This window comes from Plectropomus leopardus, chromosome 8, assembly GCF_026936395.1.
Source record: "Plectropomus leopardus strain MGB_pleo_1.0 chromosome 8, ASM2693639v1, whole genome shotgun sequence".
In the NCBI taxonomy this organism is placed as follows: domain Eukaryota; kingdom Metazoa; phylum Chordata; class Actinopteri; order Perciformes; family Serranidae; genus Plectropomus; species Plectropomus leopardus.
In genome coordinates this window covers 5,970,528-5,997,186 of record NC_142183.1, presented here as the reverse complement: position 1 = coordinate 5,997,186, position 26,659 = coordinate 5,970,528, and the positions used below count along the sequence as shown (strand labels likewise).

The 26,659-nt window shown below is 40.3% G+C and overlaps 1 protein-coding gene across 2 annotated transcripts in view; it reads left to right on the top strand.

The window, feature by feature from the left end:
• Positions 1-26,659, top strand: part of afg2a (AAA ATPase AFG2A) — a 141,227-nt gene that overhangs the window by 37,677 nt on the left and 76,891 nt on the right. For both annotated transcript variants that reach the window (XM_042492953.2, XM_088080775.1), the window contains exons 14-16: positions 1,536-1,589; positions 1,842-1,921; positions 7,262-7,388. In XM_042492953.2, coding sequence (XP_042348887.2) covers positions 1,536-1,589; positions 1,842-1,921; positions 7,262-7,388 — 261 coding nt within the window. The remainder of the gene's footprint in view (positions 1-1,535; positions 1,590-1,841; positions 1,922-7,261; positions 7,389-26,659) is intronic.

Here is a 26,659-nt window from a genome sequence, read left to right as displayed (position 1 = left end):
ACCAGTAATATTGACGGAGTGGCAGTAATATTCAACAGAAGGTTGCATGTTCTAACAAATTTAGCTGTCTATGTTGCACACTGTTGATCTAAATTAAATGTTGTGCTTTGTTTTGATTTCCTGTGAGAACATGCCAAAGATCAGATTTGATTTAATGTGTAAAAATGGAACTAATGGTAGTAGCAGATCAAGTAGTGCTATGTACTATCAAACATGGCGCTGTAGAGTTCACACTGTGGGATTGTCTTTATTTGCCAGCTGAACATAAACCAGTGCACAGTGAACGTAGAAACAGCTCTGTGGAAATACACCACACACACCCTGCTGTCCTTCATGACATTCTCACGCTGCGTTATCACTGTTTCACTGTGTTCCTCTTTTTAATCTCCGAAAGACGCCACAGAGCAGCAGCTGCTTCTCTGCACTTTCAGAATGTTAGCTCAGTTTTTTAACCATCGATAAACATGGTGCCACCAGGGGATACGTCACAAAATATAACCATGATCATGAGTGAAGATGATGGGCAGTTATTTACCACTCCTTAATTTCAGAGATGTTTAACTCAGTCAATTGTCGCTATGGATTTATTAGCTTAGCTTCCTTTTGTCTTTACATCATGAAATGAAACAATACAGCACTCTAGCTTATTATAATTTATGTAGTGCAATACTAGAACATTTCTAGTTTTCAGTACATTAAATTTTCAACCCGAACACCAGAATAAATTCAGACATGGTATGTTTCTGTAAACCTAGAATAAGTCACACATCTACCTTATTGTGAAGTGGACTTGTTGAAACTTGAAACTTTAACTTTTGCTTAAAATACCCACACAATCTGTGCCGCAAATGCTGCAATATGTCACTTAAAAAACAACCAGGTTATTTAGCTCAAACAATTCAGGAATCTCAGTGATATGTCGCCAAAAACAACTGGGATGGTGGCTCAAATGCAGCTAGAAATGCTGCAGTATGTTGTTAAAAAAAGGTTTTGAGGCTCAAATGCTGTGGGAAATGTCACTGAAAATGCAGCTTGAAATTCAGCTGGATGTGCTGCAATTTGTTGCAACTAAACATCCAGGCTCAGTATTTCAAAGGCTGACGGAAGCAGTGCGATGGGTTGCAAAAAAAAATACCCAGGGTTATCTGTTCACACGCCACTGGAAATGGCACACTCAAGTTCGGTGACCCAAACACTGCAGAAAAAAAAAAAAAACGTTGCAATTCGAAGCCCAAAACAACCACGTTTAGTGGCTAAAACACAGCTAAAAATGCCATGATGTGTTACTAAAAAACAAAACTTTTGGGTTTGGTGGACCAAACCTAACTGTGCAAATGAACAATCGGATTCAAGGTGTCACACATCCTACCGTCCCCTCAACCTCAGCTCATATACAACGTCAGTTTAGAAACATTGATATGATATGAATGAAACATACAAATATAACATGTCCATGGTCAGCATTTTCTTTTTTTCTTATTGGGCTGCAAAATATAAACCAAATCTTAACTAATTTTTAAACTTTACCTTTTTAGGGTCCGGAATTACTGAGCAAGTATGTTGGAGAGTCTGAAAGAGCTGTGAGAGAGGTGAGTACTTTTGACTTTTAACCTGATCACATTACAGTGGTTTGTTATGACTATTGTTATGTTGAAGTTATGCAAGCTGACATTCTTTTCAGACTATTTTTAGTTTCTGATGTATTGAACGGATGACCTGAGGTGCAATTTATGACATTAACAAGTGCAGTATTTCCTGTGTATGTTTGCGCTCAGAATGATTCATTTGTCCTGTTTAAGATTTGTCCTGTTTTCTTCTCCTCTATTGTTGCTAACTCGCAGGTGTTTCGGAAGGCGAGGGCCGTCGCTCCCTCCATCGTCTTCTTTGATGAGATTGACGCTCTCGCCAGCGAAAGAGGAAGGTACAGTGCGTTACTTTTAACACCGTATAAAGAGGTCCAGGATTAGAAGAAAAGATGCCAAAAGACTGCAAAATTAATGGCAAAAAACACAGTTCCTGCACACTTGATGAATGTTCACTTCCTCTCTGAAAGCTGACCACGGCTACCATCCACTGTTTGCTATTTTCAGCTCTGTGGTCATTCATTGTCCAGCGATGACAAATGCACAGTCATCACCGCGGCCTGCTTTCATTTACCATCCCTCGCCTCTGTCCCTGCTTGTCTCACAAAGATTCACTTATGAATGAACGGCGCAAACATCCCAAAAAGTCTGTATGACTGCACTATCAAAGCCAACCACTCGGTTCCCATGGTGTCCTCTTAGACTTTTGCGGCTTTTCGCTACCGGCGAACACAGAACACAGTCTTGTCCGGAGGCGCTTTAGTGGGATGGCACTGGGAACATCTGTGGCTTAAAGGAAAGAGGACGGGGGGCGGACAGAGGACACAGACCGGAGGCGCACAAACACTTCATTGTGCCCGTCCGCGGCAGATGGGGAAGGCTAAATATGCAGCGTGCTTCCTGGTAAACCAGTCGATGAAACTAAATGTTGTAGGAGAGAGCACAGAGAGGCCAACAGGCCGTCTCTGTAATTTCCTCATGTGAGCTCTCGGTCAGATGCTTTAAAAGCTGTACAGCATCGGAGACATAACATATTCTGTTTTCGTTTAAATGCCTCCAATCATGAAATGTAGAAATATCATGGGTAACCCTTTGAAACCTTTTCTTTCAAAAAGAAATCAGATCAAAAAGAAAATTACCTAAAAAAAAAGAAATTTTAAAAAAAGGAAATGACCTTAAATACCTGAGAAAAAGAAATTCTGTAATAAAAAGGTGACAGGAAAATGCCCTAAAAATTAGCCGGGAGGATAGATATTATTAGATATTATAAAAAAATAAAAAACAAACAAACTAGGGAAATTAGGCGTAGAAAAAACTCATAAAAACACGGACTCCCGTGTCAAAGTCAAAGAGAATTAGCTGAACTCGCTTGTCTCTAACATCATTGCAGGCTGGTGCAGGGTGGAGCACGGGTTGCACTGCTAGTTGCTTGTTAATGTAGCAGTGTTCACTTTTATTTAATGACTAGTGTGATTGATCGATACCGCAAAACTTCTATCTGTGCTGTCTCCATCAGATAAACAGCGAATGTTATTGTGATAAGAAATTATTGCACCAGTTGCATCTGTTGATGTTTGTCAAAGATTTCAACAACTACCTCTTGAAATGTTCTGATGGGCAAACAGTGCTCAAATAAAATGAAAATAAGCGATGGATTTAGGCTCGACCGCATGTAATACACTGAGTGCCTCATACAACCCCACTTCAAATGATCCAAACTTTACTTTCCAAACTAACACACAGGGCTTTTTGGAAGACAGCGCTTTAGAGAATGTATTTTCTGAGGAAACCTGTAACGCAGTTTTTATACTTTGATGTTCAGTTCAGTCTTGACTCATTTCCAGTGTACAGGATACGACTCTATTGCAACTTGTCCTCATCAGTCGGTGTTTCTGTTTTTTCTTTTGCCAGTGGGCCTGACGTGTTCTGTCTGTTCTGACTTCCCCTTATCTTGATGTTCACTTCTGTGACTGCGCTCTGATCCTCCACCCAGCTGCAACCGGCTTTCGCCAATAACGCAGTGCAGCGTGAGAGTGTGTCAGCTGGCTGCGGTGGACGTGCGGCTGGACCGGCGCCTCGTGGCCGCTCGCACTTAAAAAAAAGCACTTAGCACTGATCTATAAAGGTTATTTATTGGTCTTCACTTCCTGCCATGTTTAATCAATGAAGTGGCTCACACACGCCAGCAAGAATTCAAAACTGTTGACACAACCAGACAGCCTCCGATGTATAGTGTGTGTTTTTTTTGTTTCTCTCGAGGCAGGAGATGAGAAGCACCTGTAAATCTGTCAGCCTACCTGCCACGAGTCCAAACTAGTGGAATGATATGAAGAAGACAGGAAGAAGACAGGAAGAGAGGCAAAGTAGGGGAGACAAAAACAGACGGTGAATGTTAGAGACTGACAGATGAAAAAAGTTCATGATTGACTAAATTAAAAATTAACTGACACAAAAAAACTAGAAAAGAAATTAGAAGTATGAAAAATGACTGATAGTTGGATTTGCGAAGAACAGTAAATAAAAGAGTCAAATCGGGGTGTCAAAAGTTAACTATTAATGTGTTAAGCGAATATTTTGGACACATGAGTGCAGAGGTTAAAGCAGCTACTCTTCAGTTTATTTCACTGCACACCTCTTAGGTGTGGTAGCTGCTAACTAACAAGCAAAGCTGCTCATTCAGTGATTACTGCCACTCACGTCATCCAGACCCAACGTTGCTGTGAAAACAGAGACTCAATTTTGCGCTGTAAAAATGCTTTAATATTGTTGAATAGGGCTGTGCCCGACACAGAATTATGTCACTCAAATCAGATTTGGCTGTTTAATACAAATATTTTGAGATTCAGGGTAGTTTTTGTTTTTTTTTTACTTATGCTGTAGGTTTATTCTTAAAGAGACTATGTGTCTGACGAGCGGAAACTTTACATATCCCATGAAAACGGAAGTATATTTTGAAAACACACAATGCATTAAATGGGGTAAATTAACACGCCGTCCTGGATCGCCAGCAACAGATGCAGATGGATACGGATGGCGTCATATGTAGACGTGAACTGCACTGACCAAGCTACGATATTTGACGAGCTGGGATAAGAATGTGTTAATACTTTGCTCTTTTTTTTTCTTAAAAATGAACAGGTTAATAGTTGCTTGTTGACAGCAAAATAAACAGGAACTGACATTCCTAAAGTCAGATGTTTCTGTGAAAGTCTGAAGCGTTTTCTCTCTTTTTCTTTCCCTTCCCTTCTTTATTGTCTTTGTCCTTTCTTTTCTTTTCTGTCACCCTCATCTTTCACCTTCTCTCCTTTTCTGACATCTTCTGTCCTTCTTTCTCTCCCTCTGCTGCTCACTTTCTCTCGCCACTTTTATTCTTTCTCTCATACTTTTCAACTCATATTCTCTCTAATATCTCTTCTCTCTCCAATTCATCTCTCTGCCCTCCTTTCCCTAATCCTCCTCCCTCCTTCCTTTCTCCCTCTCCCCTCTCCCCTCTCTCCCTCTCTCCCTCTCTCCCTCTTCATATCTCAGTGACAGAGCTCCTTTGTGCTCCTCTGCGGCCTTGTCTCTGCTAATGACGTCTGGCACTTCCGCTGGCCCTGTCAACAGAGGCTGTGTGTGTTTGAGCTGAGAGGGGTGGCTGTCTGCGCGGCGTTATGGAAAATAACCACCTTGTAACGCAGTGACTAACACACTGATGAGTTTCTTGAAGGATAAAAGCTGGTGATATTCTATCAAATATTTTATTTACTGTCAACAAATCTCCTGAACGCCTGATAAATGTTATTCCTCTGAACTCCGCTGCTTTAAAATAACACATCAATGAGCCACACTGTTGCACTAAGTGACATGTTCTCTCATTACCGTGAACACACACACTGTTATTAATGCAGAGTACACCGTCCTGCTGCCCCAAATACTCACAAGAGCATTAAATGAATATTAATCTGAAAATAGTTCCAATCAAAACCACAGTGCCCAGCCAATTTAGGAAAATATTTAGCTTTTTTTAAAAAACAGTGAATTTATTATTATTTTTTTTTGAAGGAGCTCTATGCAAAATTCAGAGCATGTGAGTTGTCTGCACATGGTTCGCAACATGGAGGGGGCTGCTCGATCCATAATGGATGCAAAACAACAACAGCGGTGCTAAAAGAGCAAGCGCTTTTATGCGTGGGGGAACTGTAGGTTGGGCGCAACGTTTTTGAGACGACTGCATCCGGTATCAGCGGTAACCGACGTATAAGTTCCGTAAGTGTTTTTATTGGAAATGTGGATCTTCCTGATCAATTGAAGTAATACTTGGGGTGGGGTTTTTTTTGTATCGTAAATATAATAAGATAACCTTTACTGATCTACACAACAAAGAAATTAACTTGTTGCAGCAGCTCGGTGCAACATTAAAATAGGAATAAAAAATATAAAAACTCCGCCATCTTTCCTCTGATGCAAACGCTAGCAAGCGGCGCAATTTTTGGTGATTACATTTACATGCGAACTAATATTCTACTATTTTTTTTAATTGTGACAGTACTTCAAATTTAATTTAAATTTAAGTCATTTGCCAACCTTTTTCAAGAAGGTGGTTAAAGGTAGATTTGTTTGCACAGTCGAACAAATCTACCACTGGTGGAAAATTTTTTGGGGGGCATGTTAATCGGAGCATGCACAACTGCATGTAAACGGTTATATTAGTGGAATATTAATTTTCATTGGCCATGTAAACAGCTTATTGGGAATGTTGTTGTTTATGGAATAAGCACGAAAAACTGGAGTATTTTGTGCATGTAAATGTACCCAATAAGATAAAGAGAGTAGATCTGCTTCTGGCCTCTTTTCTGATTTTTTTTTCTTTTCATGTCTGCAAACACTGTCAAACATCATACTGTTGCACCAACAACATCCTCATGCTGAGCTTAGAGTACGGACACCTGGGTGGGATAAACTCCAGCATTTCCAGACTTTGTTAAATTGGCAGAACAGAGGCCCAACATTTACAAGTCCAAACAAGGTGACATATTTGTGAACTTTGTCTAAAGGAGGGCTGCTTTATTTGTGAGGGATGACGTGTTTCAGTTGCAGTTCAGTAGGACGTCATTGGCAGGAAAGCTCACTTCTGCTGCCAAAGCCTTTTCTTTCCTGAAGAAGAATTGTGCTAATGAAAGAACCTGCCATCAGAGTGTCAGTGAAACTATTCAGAAGTTCTCTGCAAGTAGTCAGGAACTGGGTAATTTTCATCATTACGTAATACAGCAAATATTAATGACAAATGGGTAAAGTTTGAGGCATTGGACTCCCGAGGGCGGCGCGTTGCGTGTTGCTACATAATTTTATCATCCATGCACTCATTCATCAATCACAAATTGATTTCTACCCTCCGGCTTTCCCTCCATTTGTCCCATTTCTGTACATTTCCTCTTTCCACCCTTGTTCCCTTTATTTCTCTACAGCATGCTCTCCATCATCCCACCAATTCATCCATCATCCATCTGTAATTCATCACTTTACACCATCAATAACTTCCCTTTTTCCACCTTCTGACCAATTTACATAAGTTCCTTTCCCTCTCCATCATCCATCCTGCTATTCAGTCGTCCGTCCACGCATCAGTCTCGTCCTTGTTTCCCTCTCTTTCGATCCCTGTCCACTCATCTGTCTTCTGTTCTCATGCACCCCTTCAGCTCCTCGGGCTCTGGTGGTGTAGGCGACCGGGTCCTGGCTCAGCTCCTGACAGAGATGGACGGCATCGAGCAGCTCCGAGACGTCACCGTGCTGGCCGCCACCAACCGGCCCGACATGATCGATAAGGTAAACAGACGCCGGCTCTCCGTCTTCATCTCTTCTTCCTCCTCTCTGGTCCCTGATTGATAAGGTTGAGGAGATGTTGTGTGTTTGTCTCTGTTGTCTCCTCCTTTCCCTCCCTTCTTCTGTTGTGCATGATTGATAAGGTTAAAGGTCGCCTGCTCTGGTCTTCCTTCCTCGACTCTTTGGATGCTGTCAGGGTGTTGTTTTACTGCGGTTGTGCTGGATGCTAGAGTGCTTTTCAGTGTTGTAGTACCAGAGACTGGCCTTGGCCTCGAGATGGGTCTCAACTTATTTTTCATGGTCTCAATCTTGACCTCATTCCCGACCGGGACTCTGGACTACAACTGCAGGGAAAACACTAAATTGTACATACAAAAAAATATTGAACAAAGATGGTAGTTAGTTAGTTGAGTTCAGGTCCTTAGTACTGTTTTAGTGCCTTTTAATTATTTATCTGGACATTTCTTGTGGTACACTCATACATTCAGTTTGGGGATGAAAGATGTTAATGAAGAGAAATCTTGTTTTCTGTGGGTGTTTTTATGGGAATACAATGCCAACATCTACTCTGACGACCGGGTGGGATTGCCATGAAATTTGGAACAGACGTTCAAGACACGCAAATACCTTTAAAACTCATGACTGTTATGCCAAGCTAAGATGGTGAACACCAGTTTGGCATCAGGACGTCGTTGCGAGCGGACATTTCATCATTCATTTCATTCACTGGACATTTCATATCCAGTTTTTTAGGTTGCAGCGAAGTTTAAGCTTTGATAAGCCTGAATCAAATGATCAGCCACAGTAAAGTAGAAATTTTGCTTCTGATAGTCAGTTTAAAACGCACAACAGGTGCGAGTAAAACATTTTTCGTCTTTCTTTCTTCTTTTCCTCCATGACAATTTGCCCCCCTCCCTCCATTTTCTATTTTTCAACCCTTTTATCTCCTTCTCTTCCTCTTCCCATTCACAAAAGCTTTCTTTGGTCTCTTATCCACCCATCTCCGTCCTAATGAAATTTCCTGAGTGCTGATCAAAGACGGAGTCTGTGCCTTGTCAAAAAGGACACAGGAAAGGAGAATGTCGCGCCGCTTCTTAAGCTCCTGCTCAGGCTGTCTCTGTCTTTCTTCCAGTTTTTGTCTTTTGGTCGCCTCCTCAACTTCCTTCAAATATACTTTTGCATCTCTGATGCTAAACAATAATAATAGCAGCACGTAAAGTAATGGAATGACTGCTTTTGCATTTTTATGTTGTTTTACCTAAAGAGCAATTCTTGGAATTCTCTTGGTGATAATTTTGTTGGTCATAAAAACATTTTACTCAAACCCTCTATCATCGAAATTTGAGAGACACAAGCTACTATGAGATGAGCTTGTGTTTTTATGAGATGACTGTCACTAACTAGCAGGTGTTTGGGATGATTTCTGTAACACTACAGTTTTTGAGAAAGCATTCAGCAGTAAGCCGAAAAGATTTAAAGTCAAAGTTTTTAGGTAGGGCTGCAGCTAAAGATTATTTTGCCCCAAAGTGACATCTTTAAGGCCTCATCAGCTATTAGTTTAATGGTCACATATCAATTAAATGTTTAATACTTTACAATTGACTTTTCATAATAATTCCTAACATTAGCCACTTTTTTTAACATTGAAAGCGATGAGACGGTTGCTTTTCATGGCCAGCTGGCCACTTTAAACGTGCCAAACCAACTGAAATCGTGTTAAATTCATCTAAATAAACTGACCGTACATTTGCAGACCTTACCCACTTTGGAGATAGAATAATCACATATTTTTAGCTGTTGATCAACAATTTTTTATTGCAAAATTTCACTTTTGACCTATTTCACCATTTTTCTATGTTCTCAATAATCACACAAGAAATGTGCTCCCTGCAAATGTATCAGCACTTGGAGAGATCCTCCAAATACAAATTTTGGGTAACCCTGCCTCCCTAAACACTCCGCCCCCCCCCACCTCATTCCTGGCCCACTTGTGGAGAACTGATCCATTGCTGTGGTGGGGGAATGACAGCAACTTCCTCCACCTCTGCAACTGGTTGCCATCTCATTTCAAACTCTATTAGCGGCGTGGCGGCTGAGAAACAGCCCGAGAGTGTGTTTGCATAACTGAGAAAGAAAAAGATGCACAAAGAGGAAAAGAGAGAGAGAGAGAAACTTTCTTAACAGTAAGAAGGGGGGTCAAGCCCCTGGGTGGACAGATGGGAAACCCCAGGCGTCCTTCCACAAGCCTCCCTCTCAGGAAGTGGTCTCCCGGGCAGCTGAGAAATCAGATTACCTCCTCCTGCTCGACCCCCTACTGTTGTGTGTGTCTGTGTGTGTGTTTGGTTGTTTAGCAAGGTTCAAGTCATTTGAATGAGGAATGTATGACATACATTGGGAACGGAAGCTGCCAAATGGACAGATAGGCACCCCACGTTCACCCCCCTACGGTTTGAGCACCCTACCCGCCTGTACCGCCCCCCTTTGCCACCACCGACTGTCAGCTCACACCGGAGATGGGCGGGTATTTCCATACCAATGGCAGGATATGATGGGACAAATGAAGATTAATGGGACGCCGGGGTGTCAATGAAGTCATTGTCGACTCTTAGTGTAGCAGAAGAGGCTCCTGGGGGCCTCAGCTGTTTGATGGACAGAGTGGGAGGGATGGTGAGAGGAGGCGAGGGGGAGAAAGTGGCATTTAGTTTGAAAGGAGCAAACCTGATGTCCATCTTTTAACCACTGCTGCAGGACAGAGAGGATTTTTACTAAGTTAACCCTTGGAAACCTGGAACGACATCAGCTTTCTTATGATGTGTTCAGACGCCTTTCACATGCATTTAAACATTTGAAACCTGAGCAGATTTATCTGACCTCTTTTCAAAAGGCAATGCACAATTTGGCAAGAATCGTCCCACAAATTGCTATGAAAAGTAAGAAAAGATGACAAGAAAATGACCTGAAAATTAATTTCTAAAAAAAGAGAAATTGTGAGAAAAAATATAAGAAGTCAATGATAATGAAAAATAGGTCACAATGCCCAGAAAACTATAATACTACTACTACTACTAATAATAATAATAATAATAATAGTATCAATAGTAATAATAATAATGATAGCTGTTGTTATTGTTATTATTATTATTTATTTATTTGCTAAATTTCAGGAAACTTGCTTGTAACTTGTCAATTGTAACTTCTTCCCGTGTTTTTGAAACGACTCAAGCCAATTTATTCTGGTTTTAAAGGGTTAAACAAGGTTGTTTTGAGTTGGGAAACTATTACCTCACCTGATTCACAGTCTGCAGCACTTTTTAAATATAAACTAAAGTGGCTTGAGGTTTTATTAATACCTAAAGCTTAAGTTTATTACTAAAACTTCCTGTCCTTTTTCACAAAGTCCTCCAACCTCCTCCGGCCTTTATATTACCTCAGTGACAAACATGGCCAGGTATGCAACAACATACAGACATTATGTGACTAATGCAGCTGAATCACATCCTAACAAAAGGATAACAAAAGATAACAAATGGATATTCTTCACATAAGCACACAAAGTCCCACAAGTTCCTCTCGCTTTGTATCACAACAGTGATAAATGTGATGCACATTGTTCACAACTGCAGACTAACCAGAGTAATCTGTTCTTTTGCTCACACATATTGCCCTCTTTTAAATCTTCAGCAATGACACTCATCTTACTCATCTTCCAGGTCAACTCTGGCTCATTATAAGGTGACGAGTGGCAGGCTGCCAATTTCCTGATTCTCAGTATTAAAATAACTTTACCACTCGTAGCCCGTTTCCATCACATTATCTCTGGTTCTTGAATGTTTCCATAAGGGATCTTAGAAACGTGGTGCTTTCCAGAGAACCAGCTAGTGTTGCTGCTAGTTTTGTGTGGATCCATCGTAATGAAGGATGTGTGTGTCATCAGCAGAGGGGGTTGGACAAAAGAAGTAAACATTGGTGGCAAAAACATGGATTACTGATTAATTGTGAACGGCACTGACTCTTACATCACTGATGACGAGCCAAACAAGTTTTTCAAAGTATTAAAACAAAGTCTGATGTCAGATGATTATGAAAAACTTTGAATGACTTGTAACTTGAGTTTTAAAAGAATACTTCACTGGCAAAATGACCATGTGTATATCAATGTTTTGTTAGTACAGATATTTATTTTTACCCAAAAAACAAGCATGAACCGACAATTAACGAGACCTCTTCATGCTCCTTTCTTTCCCTGAGGATTTATCCTCTCTTCACAAACTGTAGAAGAAAAAAGAAAGAAAACCTAGTTTTTGGTTCCAGCTGGATACAAACACTTTGGGATCTGAGCCCATTTTTTTTTGTCAAAATACTCTTTAAAACTAGGTGTGGGAACCAGATCAGAACTGGTTCCATGTTGGTTGAAACGGGGTAACTGGGAATTTTATTGACGCTGAAGGTGCCAGAGTGTGTAGAGAACATCAAAATTGAATTTGTCTGCCAGCTGTCACGTTTATGCAGACACTGTTTCTGCACTATAACCATCTCTGATGGCAGCTTAAAGATGAGACAACTCTTCTTCCCATATTGCTATATTGTAGCTTTTATAGAGAGCAGCGAGGCAGCATAACCATGACACTCCCACCTTGAAGAGGCAGTGACGAATCAATCTAATCAACTAGACCTGCATACACCTGAGCTGTGCAGGACTGCTTGACTAGATTTGCCTCTTGGCAAAGATAAGTAAGGACAGAAAATGTCCAAAGGTTGAAAGCAGGCAATTGATTTATTATATAAATTTGGCCCCTGGCCTCCTGTCATTTTGCAAAAGTGGACCCCAATGCAAAACAAGTTGAGTATCACAAATCTAATTGCATAAAGTAATATTACAGCAGAAGGTGTCGTGGTAAATGTGATCCAGTTACTCTGTTTCTCTACATGTAGCGTCTACATGATGACATGTTACCAAACAACCCCCCTCACACCTCCTGCTGCCCCCCTGCACCTTAAAAAAACTTTGTACACTTCCTCTTTCCTTTGTATTGCGCCAATCATCCAAGACTACCTCTGACCCGCCGCGACTAGGCTGTGGTGATTGATTAGCACCAGCAGGAATATTTATCCAGCCTGTTGAGTAGGAAGAAGCTCCTGTCACTCTGTTTGTCGAGCAGCTGTCCATCTTGTTGATTGTACGCACAAACACACTCATACAAACACACACACTCAAGTTAGATGTTCCTTTTACTATTTGTAGTTTGTCTAAAACCAGATTTTGACCTTTTTTGTTGTTTGTTGGTTTTTATTCTACAGGAAAGAAAGTGTTGGTTTGTTGTTTCACTGAATGACCTATTTGTTTACTCTAATGTGCGCCGGGTTTCATTCGCGCTATCAGGAGGCAGGAGGCTTACAGTGAAGGAGATTACTAGCAGATGGGTCTTTGTTTGGGACCAGAAGTTCCCAACTGGGCTCTTATCAGATCAAGGGGCGAAACCAAAACAGAGGCAATAGAGTCAGAGTTGAAAGGCCAGTATGTCTGTCCTGATACTCAATAGGGACAATTAACATCAGTAGGCTAGCCTTGTCATGTGCCAAAGTACAGCTTTTTTTGTTTTTTTGTGATAATTTTTAGGTCATTTTCTTGAATCTTTTTTGAATAAATTCCCTGGAAATTTTTTGAGTAATTTTCTCATAAGTAACTAATTATCTTCTTCCTATGTTTTTTAAGAAATCCTGCAGTTTCGCTGAGGTTTTAAAGGGTTAATCTACTGATTATCATTGTACCTTTGCATCATTCTGAGTTCCCTCTCTAAATTTTGAGGTTTTTGTTGGTCCATAAACACAGCACAGGCAGAAATCTCCATGAATTTGACTCTCATGGTAGATAATTGATCCGCCGATCTGTTCAGAGCTAATCGGAGCAGATCGATGGATGAGAGGGGCAGCTGCTACAAGGGAAAGCAAACTTTTAGACCCAGCAGAATGAACTAACCAAACCGTAGAACAGCGCTCGAAAAAAATGATCCAGCTCCAGAAACAGAAAATTTGTTTGTGGCAGCAGCTGTTTTAACTGTGGCTCTTTCTCATCCACCAGGTAAATTCATTCAGTTGGGATGCACAATAAGATCACATCCTTCTCAGCTATTAATATAGTGCTCACAGTATATATTTCATAAATATAGATATTAGCAAGCTATAATTATACTGACAATTCATGTCTCGACTGGTATGAACAACTTCATATGAATTTCCTTTTCCCTGTTGTCATCAACCAGCACATTTCACTCACCATGCTGTGAGTGTGTGCCAGGATGCTGTTTGAGTCACCTAACAGCTCCCCAGGTGTGTTACCATGTTGGAACAATGACAACAAATGAACGGTTGCAGCGCCTTCCTTCCTTCCTGTTAACGCCGTTCGCCAAATAAAACACATTCGAACGGTAATTATATGATGTTGAAGTTTCAAAAATGGGTGTAAAACAAGTGACAGTTTAAGTAACGATTATTTATGACTGCAAATGATGAGTGACACAACAAAATCAAGCCGTTTATTCGCTGGACTAAAATGCGTCTAATCATGGTTTAACCTTTTAACACGTGGATCAGCATCAGTTTTCTTGTGCTGTGTTCAAATGCCTTTCATATTTTTTTATATCGCTGAGATCTTGAAAGAAATGGCTTGATTTCTTTCAAAAACATGGGAAAACATAAAAAGCAACTTAGCAGGCAATGTCCTACAAACTGCAAAAAAATGGTATCTTAAATATATTTTGGGGCATTATTAAATATAATCAGTTATTATCCATTAAGAAATAGTTTAAATTCACTTAATTATGTATTTGAAATTCTGTTACAAAAGAAGGAAAAAAAAATAATTGGCACTTTGACGCTTTTTATTTATTTATGCTTATTTTTTGGGTAATTTTCTTGTAACTTTTTTCTAATTTCTTGCTATTTTTTTGGGCCATTTCTTGTCATGTTGCTAAAGTTTTTTAAGGAAAAGCAAATTTTTCATAGAAAACATATTACAGTTGTTTTTTTTTTAATTTTTGTTATCTCATCCTTCAACATTGTAGCTTGTTCACCTCCAAATAATATCTTGTCTTTTCTATCCACTCATGTTCTGTATCAGGCTCTCTCCCCTCTTCATGTTGGCATGCTCCTCCCTCTGAAAACCAGCCCCTTACACTGTAGTGAGGCTTCTGAACAGGAGATGGTGCCAAACTTGACATGGGTCAGTTGTCTTGACAATTGTGATCAATGCTGACATTTCCTACAAATTAAAAGCTTGCATGAAAAATGCAAATGCTTAGAAAACAACAGTTCGAAGTGGATACCGTGAGGACACTCTGCAGTTAGGGGTTCAATCCCCACTGAGGTCAAACATTATAGGAATTAAGATAAAAGAAATGACTAAATGTCAGATGTAACCAGCTGTTTCTCAGAGTTTTTGCAAGGTCATGAAACACCTGGAAAAGGCATGGAATATGCAAATAGCAATTTCTAGGCCTGGGAAAGTTTTAATACAACTAAAATGGATAACTAAATACACCCTGAAAGTCATGGAATTTGGTTTTTTCTTCATAAATTGAGAATTTCTTTTTAAAGAAAACTAAAGATAAAAAGATATTTGACATGCCTCTCCTTTTATGCACCACCCCTCCCCTCTCATAAATAACAAGCAGTCTCCTACCCTTACTTTTTTTTTTAAAAAAAATGTATATATTTTAAAATAGGTATTGTAATGAAAAAGAACCGATGAAGAGTGTTGATGGTCTTTTCAAAGAATGGGTGGCCTTAAATGTTTGCCTCAAAGTCATGGAAAATTCACGAAAGTCATGAAAATTTATTGGTAAAAACCCTGGCATTTGTGGCTGACAACAGAATTAAACTTGACTGAAGTGATTTTTACCACATAAAACAGCCTGGATGCCTACTTATGTCCTAAGGAACTCTTAAGGAACATTGCTGTAGTATTTAATATTCTGCAGCACTGGATTCTCATGCTTGGCAGTAGCTTTTCCACATTTTTTATCTTGCATCTATGTATTTTAGCAGCTATTTGTTCGTTTTATCCTTTTTTTGGTCATTCCCTGAAATGTAGCTCTGCAGCATGATGCACGGCACTGAAACATGAGGCCTTGTGAGATATTTTATGAGCCTTCACGGTCTTGTGGTCTTGTGTCCAGTCCACATGCTTCCAGTAACACACGCTAGCATTGTAATTGTGCAACATGTGACTATTTCATGGTCACTTTTTATAATCGTAAGTCATGCTTGCTTTCACAGAGTTAGTGGTCCTTTTTCAATTTTAATTTTAAAAGACCCACAAAATTTATATCTGTTAACTGGACCCCTCCCACTGTCATTTACAAAGTCACGCACATGACTGCAGTGCATCTGGCTCTGTGTCGTCCTCCTGACAAGCAGGTCCGCGTTGATAACGTTGCATAAATTTATCAACTCTCTCTGTGGCCCACTGGGTTTTAGCAGGAGTCGCACAAAGTAAATACCCGACATCAGGCCAGTATGAGCAGCCTGAACATCTGCCAGTGTTTTTCTAGCCAGTCTGGACGCTGCTAATTGTAATCACAGTCAAATTCCGCCAGACTGTAATTAGTGGGCCACTTGGTAAATATTCAGGCATTAGCTAAGTGAAGCTTTGATTTTCTCCCCTCTCTCTCATGCATTTAGAGCTCACATCAGTGTGTGTGTCTGTGTGTGTGGCTTTCCCCTTCATGTATGCTGGCATGCTGGTGTCCCAGATCTTAATCAGTTGTGTTTTGCAAACGATTTACGCTTTTATCACCTGCCTGCTGAACCAGAATGGTGGGGTTTCCCTCCTCATTGACTCATGCAATATTGGCAAATAAGTTATAAATCATATAAAGGAAAATTACATTAACTCTGTGACGTTGTGTTGTGATTGAAGGGAAGTCAGTTTTACTTAATTTTGCTTTAACTAGCTCATAAACTTGTAACTAGCCAGTTAATTTTTAAAACAAAAATGCAAAGAAGAGGTTTTTCCTTTTAGCCTGCTTCATATTGACTCAGTGAGCTTTAGTGCTGCATTTTAAAGCGCCATGTATTTAACAGTGATGAAATTTTAATGTTTTGTGATGTAAATGTCATGCATTTTTATTTTATTTTATTTGACTTTTCTAACAGACAGACAGCTAGCTGGTTAACATGCAGAGACAAAGTGCTCAGTGGGTTGGTTTGGAGCTAGCTAGCGGCGCCGCTCATTCGCAATTACAACTGGCAATGCACTTGTAGTGCGGAAACATGGTGGCCACCCTCTGGTGTTGGCAACCTGGGAGGATACAGTACAATGTTTCCATAGCGACGCTGTTTGGTTGAGAAGCCGTTATAACCTGGTTAGTGCACAGTGCAGTAAGTAATAACCTACGTGCGTAACCGGTCACAAACAACCTCTGCGGTTAACCGATTTATGGTTAATTGATGACATCACTGAATGGGAGTCATCATTGTGTGTGATGTGTAAACTGGGGTTGTAACTCATGATCCAAGGTAGAGTCAGGCGATGTTTGCATCATACATTTCTGCAAATGGAGACATTACATTTGCACATATGTTGACGTTTCATCAACACTGTGGTTAACATGTGCTTATGTTTAGCTACAAAGAACACTTAGTTGGTTAAGAGCAGATCATGTTTTGGCTTAAAATACCCAGCTTTGGGGGCTCATTCACAGCATGAAAAGCAGCAACATCTCAGGGGAGAAAAATAAGCTTTTTGTGGCACTATTCCCTCTTGAAAACATGGATCTCATCATATTGTCCTCTCAATTACACTCATAAAGTAAGGATGCATGATTAGCTTTAAAATGAAATATCTGAAGTGGCCAACATGCTGATTTCTTCTGACAAACTGATATTCTTAGATTCTTTTTTTTGCACAATGAATATTCATTATATAAAATGAAAATCATTGCATTTTATGTCTCCATCTGCTGGCGGGCCATCACGATAAGAGTATGAGCAATGTTAATTCCACCACAAAAGAGACCTGATGATCACTTAAAGTAGGTAGGGAAAAAAGTAAATCAATATCGGTAACGGTTATCAGCCAAATGAGTTATATATCAGCATATCGGATATCAGCAGAAAAAATCCAATATCGCGCATCCTTACTTTTGATCACTAGTATAGAGTTATCCTTTGTTCGTTAAATAAAAAAATATATGACAAATCCCTAAAATAACCTTCCACAACTCAAATTGCCGCCTTCAGATTACTTTTTTTTTCTTAATTTGAGCAACAGTGCAAAATTCAAAGCCGAGCACAGTGATAATCTGACTGTGAAAATAAAGTAACCTCAGAGATATGTGTATCTAATGAGCGTTGTGCTTTTGTTTGTGTGTGTTTTCTCATATGAATACCTCTTAATTCCTTCCTCCGTAAAGACTTTACATTAAGACTTAAGTGAAGAAACCCTCCCGTGAACACTGAAAACATTTCAGTCTTTGTTATCTGGCCTCACACGAGGGCACCGGAGGATCCTCACAGTTTCTCCCTGTGAATACCTTTTGTTCTGCTTTTCTTTTGGCACAAACCTCCACCTGAGCCATGCCTCCTCTCAACAGGAAACAACCCTTAGCTAAAAGAGCGGCTATAAGCCAGCCAGTCAAAACAGGCCATATTTTATTTTGTGTCGGACTGACGTTATCATCTCCCAAGCTTTGCTCTCTTCTCGTGACGAGCCAAGCATGATGGAATCTCTATTGGTGCTGTCTTAAAGGATTAGAGCTTATTCACTGTTTTTTCCTGACTGCACAGTTCTGAATAGGGCCCCGCTGCCACAGTACAGGGTGTCCCGCTGAAGCTGAGCCGCGCTGTTGATATTATCCACGCTGTAGCTATTAGAGTCTCTCTGCTTAAACTCTGTGTTCTTTTTTTAGCTGTTTTCATCCAAACTTCTCAATATCAACCACCAGCTGCAGTTTGGGTATTATTCTCTTTGCTTAAACACTGTTCTCTCACCGTCCTGTTTTGAGAGTATTTAAAGTATTTCCTGCCGCTGGTTGTGTTTTCTAAAATGCCGTAATGAGAAGGCAGAGTGAGAGTTTTGGCTTGTGGCTTAGTGAAGCTACAGTGGCAAAAGAAAACAAAAAGTGTGCGTGTGTGTGAGTGTATCTTTGCAAGCAAGTAATGGGATACCACCTAGGGATGGATGAGCTCTGGGAAGCTTTGTGTGTGCGTGTGTGTGTGTTTGTGAGCACAAGGGGAGCAGCAGGATCCCCAGGCAAGTATCAAACTTCAAGGGCTGTATTAGTATCAGCTTACACATGTGTGCATCCAAGAATACCACCACAAAAAGCTTCCAATCCGACCAGACGCAAGACCAGATCAGCTCTGGTTATAGCCACAAAACGATGAACTCAGTAACGTAAAAGACCATTTTAAGATACAGAAAGAAGTGTTTTAGCTGGTGATGCGTGTTTTATATCCCCTTTTTTTGTGTTTCTTAACAAAATGCTCCCCATGTTGAAGAGGTGTAAGACTTGCCGTTTCTAAATCGAAAGACACTCTGCATTTCTGTCAGCTACTCCTCTGTTTTGGTGAGCTAGAGAGAGAAAGACATGAGGATGGTGGAGGGAGGTGTGTGTGTTAGTGTGAGTGTGTGTGTGTTAGTGTGTGTGTGAGTGTGTGTGTGAGGGTGGCGGGGAGGGAGGGATAGGGAGGAAATGAGGGCTCTTTGTGCTCTGCTACCTGGCAGACATCTCCAGCATGTGTCGTCTTGCCTCTTGGCAAGCCGAGACCACCGGCGCCCTTGGAATGCTCTCAGTTCAGGAAATCTCGTTTATTCTCACAAATGCTACTCCTAACCCCCCTCCTGCACCGCTGCTGCAGAGTCAGTGTGTTTTCCTCTTTTTACGTCTCACTGTGTCTGTCTTTATTAATCTTAATTTCCTTTGTCCTGTTTCTGAGTCTTTTTGTAAAATGACAAAGATTCTTCTTTACTCTGTATACCTGCTTTACCATTTACATGATGGAATAGTCAGATTAAATGATTGTGGTCAGTAGGCAGGTTTCCATTAACCCTTAAACTGCACAAATGGAAACTGCGAATATAAAACACACCTAATGGAAACGTCAGTTTTGAAAAAATGTTATTACGCTCACATGAGGTGGTATTTTTGGGTGATTCGAAAAAGCCATGTCAAAAAAAAACACTTTTTGTGGTGTTTGGCTCCTTCGGGCATGATGCAGGGTGCTACAAGAGGTGTTACTGCATTGCATAAATCTTCAGAAGTTGAGCAGATCATCCCGAAGGTTTGAATCCAAAATTTCTCTGTGAAATCGACTATCACCTCTCAGTAATCCCTCATACGTGGCTGCTCCCACAAATAAGGGGCTCACCTTTCCATTATTGCTCGCATAACACGCCTGCAAAATAATGACGGCTAGTGTGGTGGCTGCAATAGAAATAAAGCTGCTGATGTTTTAAACATCCATCGCCATGGTTACTGGAATGTTATCGCAAAAGGAGAAGTCGCACAACATCACTCAGTGGAAACGCAGTCATCTTGCAATTGTGTTTAATCGATATTTCAAAATATCACCTATGTTTTGCGCAATTCTGAAATGGAAACGTGCTTCGTGTTATTAATCAATGAGCATAACCATTGAAAACTAAAATTGAATTCGCCATGGTGGCAGATTTTATCACCCCTAATGGGCACAATAAGTGCACAGACGTTTCTCACACATTATGAACGGTAGCTGCTGTGTAAAAGCCACAAAACAGTCCCTAAGGGTTTAGCAGTTCAGTCAAATGAACACATGTAGTTTGTGTTGTGAATAATTAAATGTATTTACTCATGCTGAGCAAATGAAGCCGCATTCATAATATCCATTCTGAGGAAAAGTTGCAGTGCAAGTGGAAGTCGAGCTGATTTTATAGCCTGAATTGCAAAAATGTAGCTAAGCAAGCTTTAATTTCCTGCAGGCATTGTGGATGCAACACAAGCTGGCCAAGTTTTACAGGCTGAATTTGTAATGTGTCTTTGCAAATGCATCACAAATTAAGAAAACCATCAGAGGAGTGATGCATATTTCATACAGTTAACCACCTGTATTCACTTTGCTGCTCAGAGGTAACTGCTGACAGCTAATGGACTGTTTTCGTGCACATTACTGAATGCATGAGTTGATGTTGTGAACAAATCAACACACCTTAAATGTCAATAGGACAACATTGACCACTCTCTTTGTATTAATTGGCTCTCTTGTATGACATACACAGAAATCTATGAATTTTGGGGCACCCCAGTAGTTTACCTGGTAGAGCATGCATAGTGTCTCGCCCCTCTCCTATATCCTATCCTATATCCACTAAAAACAAGGGCCAAAGAAATAATGAAAATTTAAAAAAAGTAAAAGCATTACACCCACACTAGCAGAGAAATTTAGCAAAACAACGGTATGTGCAACACGTTCTCATCCCAACTCATCACGTGGTGCCGCTCTGTCAGTGACCTTCTGCGTCTACTTATGATGTTTTAGGTATCCTTTTGTGTCAGCTGTTTACGTTCCAGAGGGCCGTTACGTTGACCTCAACAAATGCACATGGTGGGATGACGCAGCATGGTCCTTATGTTTACTCAACAGCGCGGACTGTCGTGATAGTTAGGATTAGGCGACAAAGTCATGGATGGTGAGGTTCAGGCAAAACCCATCCACTTTCCCACCCGCCCGCCTTAGAGGTGCACTTGTGCTCCTTATATCACGTGGTTACTGGGAGCGTTATTAACTGACACTGTCTTTCAGTGTTTCATGCGCATGTGACACCGCCTTGCATGTGTATGCGCCCGGTGCATCTGGCCGTCTGCTAGTGCATAATAACGATGCCACCGGTTCTGTCCGAGTGCGTTCTCATCTGACGCCATCCAGCAAAGTTCTGGTTGTATGCCGAAAGGTGGCTTTTGGCATAAGTTCGCACGCCGAAAGCACTGACAGAGCAGACATATTTGACGAGTTTGGAGTGAGAACGGGCTGGTATGTGCCAATAAAAATTCTTGCTTCTGATAGATCAGTTACCTTGTGTGTTAGTTTGCAGTGATTGTTAGATTCATGCTTAGCTATCCATTACGCTGTCAAAACAGTAATATGTACACAGAAGAAAAAAAAAAGAAATAATTGCTGCTGTAAAAACTTTCCAGAGTTGTAAAATCCTGTCTCCGTTTATTACAAACCTCTGTGCAGTGTTTTGGCATCTGATAAGCCTTCAAACTCATGGATCTATTACTCAAACTGGCCTCCCTGGATTGTATTTCAAGTCTCACCGGTACCTGAAACAACATGCCCCCACCTAAACACATGCACAAAATACAGAACAGAGACGGTGCAGGGAAGTTTATGGAAATAATGTTGGAATAAAATGCTTTAATGTTGGTTTAGAATATGCTGACATCAAAATGATTTAATCTTTTGAAGCAATACTGTATGTCCCACCTGAGGGGGACACTGGACATCCTGCTTGGCCTCCCTCTGTGTAAAAACCAGACTAGAGAAAGGAAGGAGTCATCATTCGCCACCATAAGGATACAGTCAGACCCACATACAGAATAGAAGCTGGTAGGGGGCCAACTGGAGGGGGTGCAACAAATAATACCCCCTTTGTATGTTCCAAATATCCCCTGCTGAAGCTCCCAGAGCCCGGCTCTCTGCTCCGGGGATCCCAACACCACATTAAGAGCTGCTTACAAGTGGATAAGGTGTAAGTTTGGGAGTTTTGGGGGGATTTGAAATGGGAGTTGGAGGAGGAGGGGGTACGGTAATGTCGTAGAGGGATCTACTGTGTGTCTCCTTTTTTTTTCTCTTTTGTTGACAAAAAGCAGGTTTGTGCTCTTTTTTCTTTCTTTTCGTCCAGTGCCATGTTTGGAGAGAGGCTAAACAAATGAGCTATTATTTGCCGCAGTAATTTCAGAGGCGCACTGGACAGGCCGGGGGAGTAACGGTATCCCAATGTATATCCTCTGCCGGCTTCAGCCGTCTTCATCGAGATTTAAGTTACCCATTGTAGCTGAAATGAAATCAATCCCACCAGGCCCTTCTGTGAGGAGGACCATTTGGCTGTCAGAGTAGGAGTTGTGTTTCCGCCGAGCTGAATGTATACATCAGTGCTGGTTAAGCATGTGGTTAAGTAGATTTCTGTGAGGCATTCAGCTGCTTCTTTGTGTTGAAGAAGAATAATTAACATTAGTATAAGGCCTGCAGCTGATGATTATTGACCAATTTTCAGATTTTTTTAAAGTTTATTTTGCAATTCATTCTATAATGGTATAATAGTATAATAGTATATATTATAACAGTGTAATAAAAATAGTCATAATGATAATAATCCAAAGACGTATCTTTAAATTGCTTTTTTTTTTGTTCGACCAGAATTCCAAAACCCAAAGATATTCAATTAACAGTGTAATAAAACAGTAAAAAGTATATGATCTTAACTTTGAGGCTTTGCACCTTAGTCGTCCCAAATATGAATAATGATGCAATACTGTATGTCCTCTAAACTAATGTATACCACTAAACTACTAATTAAATCACTGTTAAAAACTATTAAAATAAAGTTGAATTAGGTATTATTATTTTACAGTGAACTTATTGTTAAATTGAGTATTATTATAATTAAGTAAAATAAAGTACTGTTATAATAATGTTAAATGAAGTTATCATAAAGTCAAATAAAATACTGTTATGATAAAGTTAAATAAAGTGTTTTAAAAGTCAGATATTATATTATATGTCAGTATTGTTAAATATCAGTAATAATAATCAGTATTGTTAAAATAAAGTTATGAAGTATTATTATTAAAAAAAAAATCAAAGCCGAACCACTGGTGCTTTTATTCTGAAGCACCTGGAGAGTGTGTGTGATATATGATGTTTGTGCTTGTGGCATTACAAAAAAACATGATGTGAGAATTTATAGGCGATGTTCACAATATTTTCATTCTATACATCAATGTGGATCAAGCCATGATGCATCCAGTATAACTGATGTCTCGCCCTCTGCTAACTGGCTACCTGATGACTGCAAAGATGTTAAGCCAATGTTGTTTTGGGAAACTGGGACTACTTCATTTTATGAGGGCAGCACCAGTGACCAGATCTGACTAAATAATGTCAGTCAGGCGCTTCTTTACTTTGATTTAGGCCTATAAACTGGAATCTGGAGATGCATGCTAACACTTGCTGGCACAGGATTCAATCCTCTTAAATCCCTCTGGCTTGTGTCTTTTACTACCCCGTCGTCTTTGCTTCCGTCCTTCCAAAACACAGCATTAAAAGATGAGTGCGCCGGCCTTTGAAAACAGAAAATGATTTAGTTGATGATTTTAAAGGCCAAAATTCTGAAGTAACAGCAGACTTCTGTGGTTTGCTTGTTTGTTTGTTTATTAAGATCCCCATTAGCTTCTGTATTAAACAGGAACCACTCTCCCTGGGATCTCCATTACATAAATTATATAAATACAATACATATATATTATATATATTACATAAATAGTGGTTGACAAAATAAATTATCTGGAAACTAAACACAAGACAAAATTTGAATAGATAGCTCAAAATCCATTTCATATCTTCAAGAGCATCAAAAGTATATGTCATATATAGTGTTTTACAGTATTCCTTGTGTGAATAAATACAATCCTAACTTTTTGTGAAAACGTATAATTTTCAACTGTCCTCTTTATTCGGGTTCGACCAATACTGGTTTTTCAGGGTCGATACAGATACCAATTATTAGTAGTTAATGAAACCCATAACCAATATTTGGAAGCGATATGCATTTACAAAAAAAATTAGAATCTTTCTGTCAATATTTAGAATTTGGAATATGACAAACTCAAACACAAAATTTTGTTTAAATGTCTTTACCAAATGTTTTATCAGAACTTAAACATTCAACATTATATACAGCAAGTTCCCTGCAGCTTTTATTTTTATAAAGTCAGGTGTTTAAATAAAGAATGAATACATAAAAATAGGTCCCTGAGGTTTTACAAAGTAAAACTTTCTCTGTGCTGTTTGATTAATTAATTTTATCGACAATTACTAAAATAAAATACCGATACAGATCATTTCCAAAATGCCAAATATCTGCCACAATAATCGTCCAGGCTGATAGTCTGTCAACCCCTATAAAAAAAGGCAGTTGACTATAAAGTATTTGTGGAGTTTTAATTGTGATGATAGTTCTAATAAAACTCACTAATGAATAATGCGACCTCCGTTTCACACTTAATCAAGTCAAGCAATCATTGATTAAATTTACTGTCCTTCTTTATGGGTAGCGAAGAACGACCCAAGCTGCTTTGTTCTGTGCTATTTGCAGTCTATTGAAATTAGTTTCTGTTCTCAAATAACTGAACAATAATCTCTCTGTGATAATGTTAATGTCTGGACTAAAAAGACAGAGGTCAGGTAGAGACGCAGCAATAAAGAGCGACAGACACGTCTGAGGTCTTAGAGGCTCTGCTGCAAGGACTTGGCAGATGCATCGGAAAGAGGATGACGGGGCAGTGTCACTTCATTTCCTCTTTCACAGGCTCCGCTTGATGAATGACCGTGTGAAAGGCGGCTGTTTCGTAGGTTCGGGATTGCACCTCTGTGTGTTGCAGCAAAAGGGCACTTTTTCTTTTTTTTCACCCCCTGCATGTCATCTCTGAAGTCAGAGTAATTTATGGCTGTCAGGAAGTCCCCAGAAGCGCTCTCATGCCCGAAAAAACCTTGACTCGGGTCGGATGGGGGTTGGAGGAGGTTGAGAGGGTGTCACACCCACAAAATGCTCTCATGTATTTCTTGTGTCAAAGGGCCACGGGGAGGTCCCATCCTAAATCCTGTTGCCTGAGAAATGAAAGAATTTCAGAGGCTGCCTGGTCCACTGTCCTCCGGGCCAGACCCCAGAACTAATCTCTTTCATCTCCTCTTCTTGCTGGCGGCGGGGGGGGGGCAGATGGGCGGGTTGGGATGCTACGGTCTCTTCCTCCTCCTCCTCTTCCTCCTCGGCTTCTGTCTAGCAGGTCGCCTCAGGGAGATGTGGCTGAGCCCTCCTCTTCTATCACCCTTCCCTCTTTGCTGTGTAACTCCGCTGATCCCTCCACGCTGCCTCCCTCCCTCCTCTAAACCTCCCCCCTCTCTCCCTCCTCTCCCTCCCTGGGCCTCAGAGCTGGACTGCCTTCCCTTTGGCTTTCCCCGCTTCCTTCCTTCCTCAGTTCCTCCACTAATAGCTCCCTTGTTCCTGACTAGTCAGGGCTGCCAGTTGAGCGGTCATTCGTGGAAGATTCATTCGCGGCACGGTAATTGTAAACAGACAGAGCGAGCGAGGGACGTTCGTGCGTTACTGGTCGCAGACAGAAATCAGAAAAGCAGAATGTAGGAACTCTTGACTCTATCTCTTTCTTAGTCTCCTTGTTTTGTTTTTTGTTTTTAAGATTTTTTTTGGGGGGGGGGTGCCTTTATTTGATAGGTCAGCTTAAGTGTGAAAGGGGGAACAAAGGGCCAAGGCTGTAATGAACCTGCAGCCGCTACGGTGAGGACGTATCCTCTGTACATTAAGCACCTGCTCTACCAGCATAGCTACTGGGCACCCTGGACTCATATTTTTCACTCTCTTCCATATCACCATCATCTTTATTGCTCATCTGGTTGCCCCTTCAAAAAATCTTCTCCGCCTTCCATATTTTCAGCCCCTCATAATTTAGGCACTGCTTGTATCCATGGGCGATCTGTGTCTTGTTTCACCGCTAAATGTTGCTTGGGATTATGTTGCCCCCCCCGCCTCGAGTGCTTAATAGAGCCCAGCTACATGCTTGCCATATTGTTTTGCTTTCCAGAAATGGAGTCACGTGTTTTTTGCATTTTGCATTTATTCCAGCTCCAGAGAGAGAAACATGCACACAATCACACAATGAAACACACAGATTTCCTCAGCCAACACTGCAACTCACTGACACTGATTTTAGGTGCTGTTTTTGGACAAATAAATGGGCTCTGAATCTTGTCAAAACAGTTTTTTTAGCAAAACTTATAAGACTTTTATCTTAATTATAGGCAACCGGTCCCTAAGTAAAGATATAAATAAACTTTATTGTACTTATTTCAAAGAATACCAAATGCGTTTTTTACTCAATCTCTCACAGCAACATGTTTCATATTCTTTGAAAGCATTGCATAGCCTATTGATTCAATTTTACATGTTCGATTGAATTCTCAACAACAAATTAACTGATTGTAGATTAATTTTTTTCATCCCT